We start from the raw sequence: 9,887 nt of genomic DNA, 5'->3' as shown, positions 1-9,887 counted from the left end.
AGAGCTGTATAGAGGGCCTTGCAAAAGTATTCACCACCTTGGCGGTTTCTATTTTGTTGCATTACAACCTGTAATTTAAATTGATTTTAATTTGGACTTCATGTAATGGATATACACCAAATATTCAAAATTGGTGAAGTGAAATTATTATTATTATTATTTTTTTAAACAAAAACAGAAAAGTTGTGCGTGCATATATATTCACCCCCTAAGTCCCTAAATAAGATCTGGTGCAACCAATTACCTTCAGAAGTCACAAAATTGGTTAAATAAAGTCCACCTGTGTGCAGCATAGATGTTACATGATCTGTCACTTGATCTCAGTATATATACACCTGTTCTGAACGGCCCCAGAGTCTGCAACACCACTAAGCATGGGGAACTATGAAGACCAAGGAGCTCTCCAAACAGGTCAGGGACAAAGTCATGGAAAAGTACAGATCAATGTTGGGTTATATAAAAAGATTAGAAACTTTGAACATCCCACAGAGCACCATTAAATCTATTATTAAAAATGGAAAGAATATGGCACCACAACAAACCTGCCAAAAGAGGGCTGCCCACCAAAACTCACGGACCAGGCAAAGAGGGCATTAATCAGAGAGGCACCAAAGAGACCAAAGATAACCCTGAAGGAGCTGCAAAGCTCCACAGCAGAGATAGGAGTTTCTGTCCATAGGATCACTTTAAGCTGTACACTCCACAGAGCTGGGATTTACAGAAGAGTAGCCAGAAAAAAAAGCAAATATGTTTGGTGTGTGGGAGACTCCCCAAACATATGGAAGAATGTACTTTGGTCAGATGAGACTAAAAGTGAACTTTTTGCCCATCAAGGAAAACACTATGTCTTGCGCAAACACAATACCTCTAATCACCCCGAGAACACCATCCCCACAGTGAAGCATGGTGGTGGCAGCATCATGCTGTGGGGATGGTTTTCATCGGCAGGGACTGGGAAACTGGTCAGAATTTAAAGAACGATGGATAGTGCTAAATACAGGGAAATTCTTGAAGGAAACCTGTTTTAGTCTTCCAGAGATTTGAGACTGGGACAGAGGTTCACCTTCCAGTGGGACAATGACCCTAAGCATACTGCTAAAGCAATACTCGAGTGGTTTAAGGGGGAAGATTTAAATGTCTTGGAATGGCCTAGTCAAAGCCCAGACCTCAATCCAATTGAGAGTCTGTGGTATGACTTAAATAATGTGGTTCATCAGCGGAACCCATCCAACTTGAAGGAGCTGGAGCAGTTTTGGCTTGAAGAAGGGGCAACAACCCCAGTGGCTAGAAGTGCCAAGCTTATAGAAACATACACCAAGAGACTTGCAGCTGTAATTGCTGCAAAAGGTGGCTCTACAAAGTATTGGGTTTAGGGGAGTTATGCATGCTCAAGTTTACAGTTTTTTTGTTTTATTTCTTGTTCGTTTCACAATAAAAAATATATTGCATCTTCAAAGTGGTATACATGTTGTGTAAATCAAATGATACAACCCCCCCCCCCCAAAAAAAAAAAATGTTAATTCCAGGTTGTAAGGAAACAAAATAGGAAAAATGCCAAGGGGGTGAATACTTTCACAAGCCACTGTAAGTGTCGTAACATAGAATAGTGTTATTGTGGCCACTAGTTTTCATATTTTATTTCCTTACTTGTATTCTGCCATGAGTAATCTAAAATGCTAATGTATCCCCAAGTCATTAGAAATTGCAGTGTTCCTCATATTTTTCTAGCTCAAAAACACTGCATTACAGATCATAATAGTATTTGCTCATCTTTATATTATTCATGGTAGTGATGTGCTTTGGTTCCATCCTGCAGGATTATCTAACCCATTGTTGATTCTGAGATACTGTTATTATTAACCAGAAAAAATAAGTTAATGTGTAGGTGCATGATTTTAGCTGGTAGCTCCTTTGTTATGTTTAAATATTAACATTAAACTATCAAAATAAAGTCATGTATAACCACCCAGCAATTTAATGGGTATTTACCAACATTTCGGCATCACTGTGCCTTCCTCAGGGTGACCCTGATGCCGAAACGTTGGCAAATACCCATTAAATTTCTGGGAGTTTATACATGGAGTGTGCAAATCTCTTTATTTTGATAGTTTATTCGCTGCTAGTCAACACTTCCACACCTGTTCTTTTAAAAATTAACATTGTCAGACACGGAGACATTGATCTGTTCGTCACACATGCTTAATTATACATTCGAGTTATACCATAAGTGGCAGAGTAAATTTAGTAAAATAACTAAATAATTGCTCATTGATTTCATCAATCCAAAATCATGTATATTCTCTTATAATCAGCAGGATGCCTTTCTATTAGAATCAATTTTGAATCTAACAATCAATCAAAAAATGTTTACTAAATTCCCACACCTTGTTCGGCAGAATTGTAAGAACTTTCTTTATAGGATGTCCACACTTGCTAAATACATAAACAATCGAAAAACAAAAACAAACACACAAATAAACTTGGTTCTATTTAAGATGATCAGTGCACCAAAAAAACAAAAAAAATTCAGTCCTGCTAGGTATTTTTGACCAAAAATTCAACTACAGATTGCACCTTTAAGATACACTTTGGGATATACACACACAGTAGCCTACATGTTTTGGTCTTAAATCAGTTGAATCTGAATACAATAGTATTAATTTCTGTTCCATAACCAACTCGTAAACGTACAAAAAAAATCCACAAGGAATACGTTACCCTCTTTACTTTATAAAGACTGGTTTAAGTGCTTTACTTGATTCAGTAATATAGGCCCGTGGACTGATTTTTCTCATTATGGTAAAAGGACATGTAGCAGTTCCTGTCAGCGGCGTACTTGCTCCCCTAAACTGTGACACTCCCTGCACCAGTGACATTGGCTGCCTCTGCTCACTTATTTTCTTTAACCACATTAAACTCCACATTTTCTCCATCTCCAAGCACTACAAAGGTAAATCCTTAGGTTGTTTTCTTTATGGTCATCTGGTGTATAAAGACATCTTCGGTGTCAGTCCATAGGTCCATATATTACTGAGACCCAGTGCAAGTACACAAAAACAAAAAACAAAAATCAAGTGGTACATTCACCGACATTCATACAAAATAAGACTGAACAAAATAAAACCATAAATTAGACCATGCACCATTGAAAAAAACATGTGTTGATGCTGAGAAGAGGACAAACATGTTGGTTTGGCAAGCATCCTGTCAGCACTGTGCGGATCGGAAAATATGCGAGCTGCTTGAAAACCCCATATGTAAAGGGATAGTTGCCCACTTAGCCTGATCCCAGATCTGTTTGTGGCATCATAACAACTATAATCATTGATTAATTGTCATACTAAACAGCACAAACAGATCTAGGACCGGGCTAAGCACTCAGCTTTCATCTGCTTCCAGGTTGATGTTGTTCCCAAACTTGGCATAGAGCTGGACCTTCAGATCACCCAACAAATGTTGTATCTTTGACACCTTCCCTTCTAGGTCTTTAATCTCCTGCTGCAGTAGTTCCTGTAGCCACAAACATTGCACGTTAATATAACTATTTATACTAAGGTTTTACATAGTAACAAATCAGAATTGTTCAAATTATTTAAGTTGCATTCTTAGTAATAGGGTCAACCATAATACCTTGACATCTCGGCCTTCGGCTTCATTATGGAACATTAATTAAAATGAGTTAAATAGCCCATCCATGTTTGCCTTAGGAACAGGCTTCCCGGTTTCTGAGGTTGGCCCATACCCCTAACTTCTACATGAGTCATATCATAGCGACCAATACCTTTGCAGCTTCCAACATCTCTTGGGTCTCTTCCTGGGTGTGACTGATGAAGACGTCTCCAATCTGATACGGGACGAGCAGAGTGTCATCCTCAGCCATCATCAGGTCATCACTGGCATCCTGCAGATTCTGTAGAGATTTCTAAGAGAAGAAAGCATATTGCTGGTAGGGCTAGGCGATATGGCCTAAATCTCATATCTCGATTTGCTCAAACTTATGGCCGATTCACAATATATATTGTGAATTAAATTATTTTATCAAAATAGTTGTACCTGCTTTTTTGTTGTTGCAATAATCACTGATCTGGCTTTCAGGTCTGTCTATAAAAATGCCCTTATTGATACAAATTTAACCAGAACCATGCATAATGCACATTCACTAATAATGTAGCTAGCAGTCATTATAGAAAATGAACACCGGTCTCATAAACAATCTCTCAAGCACAAGCCAACATGCTAGTGAGTAGCAAGCTAATATTTATATTTCAAGTTTAGCCAACTTGGATCTAGGTATAATTTCACAAGCTCTGAATTCAGCTAACAACACAAAACAGTTCAATTGTTGTGAACACAACCTTTTGTCTGTCTCAACTGTTTGAACAGCATGCTAGCCTGTCCACTTTGTTCAGATGTTGAACTGAAGTGGTCTACTTTATTTCTCAGAATGAGAACGAGTTGACAATTCATTATATAATTGTTTTATGCTTAATTGCTTCATTTATACAACAGACTAAACAGCTAGTATAGAAATCTTTATTTGACTAAAACTCTGCTAGGGATACGTGGTACAGTAATGCACGCGTGAAAAACTGAGCATAACATTTCCAGAATGAATGTTCATTGGTAACGTTACATCGGTTTTAGTAGTGTCTGCTCTGCTCGAAATTTGAGGAGTTATAACATGAACTGGGTATGGTTCGAAATGTTAACTTCTCTATTGCAGTTAAATAATGTCTCCATATGACCGATTGTTGGACCAAAATAGCGAGTTGAACCCGTTTGTCAGAGAGGAGGGGCTTTCAGAAAGAGGCGAAGCGAGAGGTTTCAACTCTCGCCAAAATATGTCCAAAATAATCCCAATGCGTTTATAAATGCTTATTTTGAACGTACACTTGACGCCTGTCTTCCCATCTTTGGGCCAATGATTCCCATTGTTAGGGCGGAGACATGAGCATCTCGTCATTATATACAGATCTCTGGTGTAAATGGGAAAGTGCACAGAAGGTGCGAACGAGACGAGACCAAAGATACAGCATGACAAGCGGACATAAATGCTCATGAAAACGAAAAATACAACAAAAATTATTCTGCGATACAGGCATTTGGAATATCGCACAAAAACAAACAAAAATACATCATATATATTGTTCAGACCTAATTTATGGTTATAGATAGACTACTGTATATGACATACCAGTAGTGACATAATGTACTAGAATAAGAAACAAGTCTAAAGAAAATCGAATTATTCTGAATTTCATGATCATTACACTAGATTGACCACGTACCTTTTTTCCTTCTATTTCATCTTTAAATTCTGTCATTCTATTTGTGTTTCTGGCAAATGTATTAATCTTCTTCTGGTCTTCAAATGTGACATTGACATCTTCAACTGCCTGTGAATGAGAAGAAAATACAGCTTGTAGACAATTAGCCTGGCTATATTGATATCTATAGGTAAAGAAAAGAACACAATTAAACTTGTTAGATAGAAAATAGGGATAAGAAAAGTGAACAACTAGCAGGATACCTTATGGGAGGGGATGTAGGTAGCAAGCTAGGCAACATATAGCTGCATAGGATAACATAAACTAGCTGAGCGTTTTTATCCAAATGGTACCATCATTAAACTAAAAAACATAGCTAAATAAATCAGTGAGTATCCTAAGAAATTGTGGATAGATTGGTCGTTTGTAGATCATCTTAGCTAGCTAGTAAAGTAACCGAACGTAAATTGGCAACCGGACCGTTAACGTGACTACTGCTGCTAGCAGCTTGCTCACTAGCTGTGATCCCAACGCACGAGGAGAGCACGAATATCAATATAGTTTGACAATTATGTATTTTACCTTTATTTAACTAGGCAAATCCGTTAAGAACACATTTGTATTTACTATAACGGCCTAGGAACAGTGGGTTAACTGCCTTGTTCAGAGGCAGATCTAGCAACCTTTCAGTTACTGGCCCGACGCTCTAAACACTAGGCTACCTGAATTGATTTGTTTACAATCTAAATTGTTTTAGATAATTACTTAACAAATGATATGGGTGATTCATTCAAACAAGTTTTAGCTTACAACTGTCTTCTTCACGGTAGCCGCCATCTTTCTTTTGCTTCAGGAAGAAGTCGACTTCTTTACATACGATACGGTTAGTGACGATTAGTACCAAAGATCCATACCGCCACCTAGTGGATATTCTTCTTTTATGGTATATTGGTGAACGCACAATTTAATGTGCATTCCGCCACCTACTGTGCGGGATGGAAACATGATTCTCAAAAAAGGAACAAGATACCAAAACAACTACCAAACTTCCAAAAAATAAATAAAATAAAATAACTTTTATGTAAAAAATATATATGAAACAGATCTCATTCCTACACAGGCTCAAGGGGAACCTGGGAGGGCGGGTCTTCCGGAGCCTGTACCCCTTTCAAGTCTTCAGATGTAAAAACCTTAAGTCCCAAAAACCTTTCTGCCACAGCCAAAATAATGACCAGTTTCTTAAATGTCTTTGAGACTTGTGCCATACAGTTTATAACTGTGGTAATGAATGCCACAAAATCCACCTTTTTAACACACAGGGTATCTTTTGCCTGGCAGCAAACATTTACTGCAGGCTGTGGTGCGTCCACTACCATCTCTTTAATAGCATCGCTAGTTTTATCAATGATTTTAATCACCTCCTCATAGGAGATTCAATTGACTGCTCTAACTTTTGCCACCTCAATCTCCTTCACCCTTACAGGGCACTCCAGGAACTCAGGATAATGATCCCGACAACAATTGCAATACCGTCGTCCTTCTACACACTGTTTTTCAATAAATCAAATTGTATTGGTCACATACACATGGTTAGCAGATGTTAATGTGAGTGTAGCGAAATGCTTGTGCGTCTAGTTCCGACCGTGCAGTAATATCTAACAAGTAATCTACCAATTTCACAACAACTACCTTATACACACAAGTGTAAAGGAATGAATAAGAATATGTACATATAGATACAAGGTTCAGTAGATAGTATAGAGTACAGTATATACAGTGCCTTGCGAAAGTATTTGGCCCCCTTGAACTTTGCGACCTTTTGCCACATTTCAGGCTTCAAACATAAAGATATAAAACTGTATATTTTTGTGAAGAATCAACAATAAGTGGGACACAATCATGAAGTGGAACGACATTTATTGGATATTTCAAACTTTTTAACAAATCAAAAACTGAAAAATTGGGCGTGCAAAATTATTCAGCCCCTTTACTTTCAGTGCAGCAAACTCTCTCCAGAAGTTCAGTGAGGATCACTGAATGATCCAATGTTGACCTAAATGACTAATGATGATAAATACAATCCACCTGTGTGTAATCAAGTCTCCGTATAAATGCACCTGCACTGTGATAGTCTCAGAGGTCCGTTAAAACTTTCGCAAGGCACTGTACATATGAGATGAGTAATGTAGGGAATGTAAAAGTTATATAAAGTGGCATTGTTTAAAGTGACTGGTGATACATTTATTACATCCGATTTGTAATTATTAAGTGGCTAGAGATTTGAGTCAGTATGTTGGCAGCAGCCACTCAATGTTAGTGATGGCTGTTTAACAGTCTGATGGCCTTGAGCAAAAAACAGTTTTTCATTCTCTCTGTCCCAGATTTGATGCACCTGTATGGACCTCGCTGATGATAGCGGGGTGAACAGGCAGTGCTCGGGTGGTTGTTGTCCTTGATGATCTTTTTGGCCTTCCTGTGACATCGGGTGGTGTAGGTGTCCTGGAGGGCAGGTATACTCTTTCCTCAATATACTCTGTCTGTCTGCACACACTTGAAACATGGCCTAATCCTTTATAATTCTTACACTGCAATGGTTTGGGGACGAAATCTCTTACAGCGTATCTTACATAACCAAGATTTACATGCATAGGTATTTGCTCTTTATCAAAAAACAACAGGACTGACAAACTTTCTTATTTTTCTCCATTCACCCAGCGGGTCAGACGCCGGGCACCAATCACACTAGGAATTCTCTTCAGAGATTCAACCTGAACATCTGTCGTCACCCCTGAAATGACCCCTTTGACTGGTGCTCTACTTCGAAGTTCAAAACACAAAACCTCTGTTGTCCGGATTCTTTTGAGGCTCACTGCAATCTTCCTCTGTTCTTCAGAAATACAATGCATCAAGATAAGACAATTGCTGGTCACTCTGACAGACTACTTTTCCCAGCGCATACTTCACCATTTTTGACACCTCAAAGGGGTCTCCCACATATGCATCCTTACTCAACAAACACATCCCAACAAGAACTGATTCATTATCATTCCTACAAGTATCCTCTAGTCCAATTTTAGACAATTTCCTTTTTGTTCCGTTTTTTTCAATACGACTTTTGTCCATTCAGAACATTCATCTTCACCAACTTTGCTCGACGAGCTGATTGATTCGAACTTTTCATCCACTTCCGCCAGATTTCCTCAATTGACACAGTCCCACCATTCTCATGGGCCCATCCTCCTAGAAGATCTTGCATGAAATTAGTCATTAAATCTTTTTTACAGGCCAAATTGATAATCTATTTTCATGGCCTCATTTTAAAACCACAAAATGTGTTGATAACTATATTGTCCTGCAAATGATTTCTGAAAGCCAATTGAACTATATCTTCCAAGGGAATTACAAAGACTTATGGCACTAAAGCTCGAATATGGAATGTTTTGCTTATAAAAAAATAGTTCCAAAAAGTGGGCTTAAGCATTTCTACATTTCCACTCATATGCCAACCAGAGTCACTGCATTCCAAAAGTACAACAACTCTACACGTGATTGGAGTAACCGGAACTTCTGCTCTGTAAATAATCAGAACAAACAGAACTGCTCCCAAGTTCAAATATTGGCAGAATGCATGAGTTGTCATAAGGCAGCTACGGGCAACTTACTCAGATTTATTATAACAAAGATGAACATGGCAAAAACAATTTAGAAAGTCAATTTAAAATACATATATGGTAGGGTTGGTTTAGATAACAAATAGCACAAGATCAATGTTCTATACTATAAACATCCCACTGATGGTAAATGCATAGTTCAAGTAATGCTCCAGAGATTTTGTATAATTTCAGCCAGTAGTTTCGAAAGTAGTGCTCAGAGCCAAAACCAGTCCCCAATTCATAAATAGGTTACACATTTTTAAGTGCTTGGGATCCCGGACTGCATCTTTAAAGATTCCTTATTTCATTTGAAATATCTTGGTTAGCTCTACATAAAGTTTTTTAATAGGGATTGCATGAAGTCTCCTGTGTGCTGTTCAAAGCATGCCTTGCGGGATGTCAAAAATCATGTTCACAGTGCGACCACAGAGGAATCCGGTATGCAAAATGCACAAAATAAGAAAGCATCAAGGACTAATACATCATACTCTACATGGGGTAATGCAATTTTTTCAGACCATAATTATTGTGTTCATTCACAAAGGTCATTCTTGCATGCTTTGGCTACAGTAGTGGGAGTGATTTGGCATGTCTCCAAGTGTCATGACTTCCACCGAAGTTGGCTCCCCTGCCTGTTCGGGTGGTGCTCGTTGCTGTCCTACTAGCCGCCACCGATCCCTTTTTCATTTGTCTGTTTGTTTTGTCTCATTAGTTTCACCTGTGTTTCTGTTGTTTGGTTTAATGAGCTTCCCTATAGTTAGTGGGTAGACCCGCCCTTGTTTTGTGCGGGATTGTCTTTATGTTACATGTGTGCATTTTAGGTAGAGGTGGATTTATTTTCTTAACTTGGCACCCTGTGTTTTTTGGGTTGTCAACGTTGTATGTCCTTTCCCTGTATTGTTGGGCTTATCATTTTGTGTGCCGAAGTAAAGAGCACTTTTCCCCAGTGGAACTCTCTGCGTCTGAT

General features: G+C 38.4%; 1 protein-coding gene across 1 annotated transcript; it reads right to left on the bottom strand.

Moving 5' to 3' along the window:
• Positions 1 to 1,393: 1,393 nt before the first annotated feature.
• LOC135504108 (prefoldin subunit 4-like) lies at positions 1,394 to 6,152 on the bottom strand. The gene is made up of 4 exons (XM_064922402.1): positions 6,078 to 6,152; positions 5,289 to 5,396; positions 3,782 to 3,922; positions 1,394 to 3,510 (listed from the first exon to the last, which is right to left on the bottom strand). The coding sequence occupies exons 1-4, from the start codon at positions 6,102 to 6,104 to the stop codon at positions 3,379 to 3,381; spliced, it is 408 nt and encodes a 135-aa protein (XP_064778474.1). The 5' UTR covers positions 6,105 to 6,152; the 3' UTR covers positions 1,394 to 3,378.
• Between the last annotated feature and the right edge of the window lie 3,735 nt (positions 6,153 to 9,887).

Source organism: Oncorhynchus masou, chromosome 18, assembly GCF_036934945.1.
Source record: "Oncorhynchus masou masou isolate Uvic2021 chromosome 18, UVic_Omas_1.1, whole genome shotgun sequence".
Lineage (NCBI taxonomy): Eukaryota > Metazoa > Chordata > Actinopteri > Salmoniformes > Salmonidae > Oncorhynchus > Oncorhynchus masou.
This window is presented reverse-complemented; position numbering and strand designations above follow the sequence as displayed.

What these genes read in the sequence shown, in the direction of transcription:
- LOC135504108 (XM_064922402.1), bottom strand. Translation starts at nt 6,104, where the DNA reads ATGGCGGCTACCGTGAAGAAGACAGTT. An exon ending in CTACCGTGAAGAAGACAGTT is followed by an intron (nt 5,397 to 6,077) that starts GTAAGCTAAAAC and finishes TCTCATTCACAG; the next exon opens with GCAGTTGAAGATGTCAATGT. An exon ending in ATGAAATAGAAGGAAAAAAG is followed by an intron (nt 3,923 to 5,288) that starts GTACGTGGTCAA and finishes TTCTTCTCTTAG; the next exon opens with AAATCTCTACAGAATCTGCA.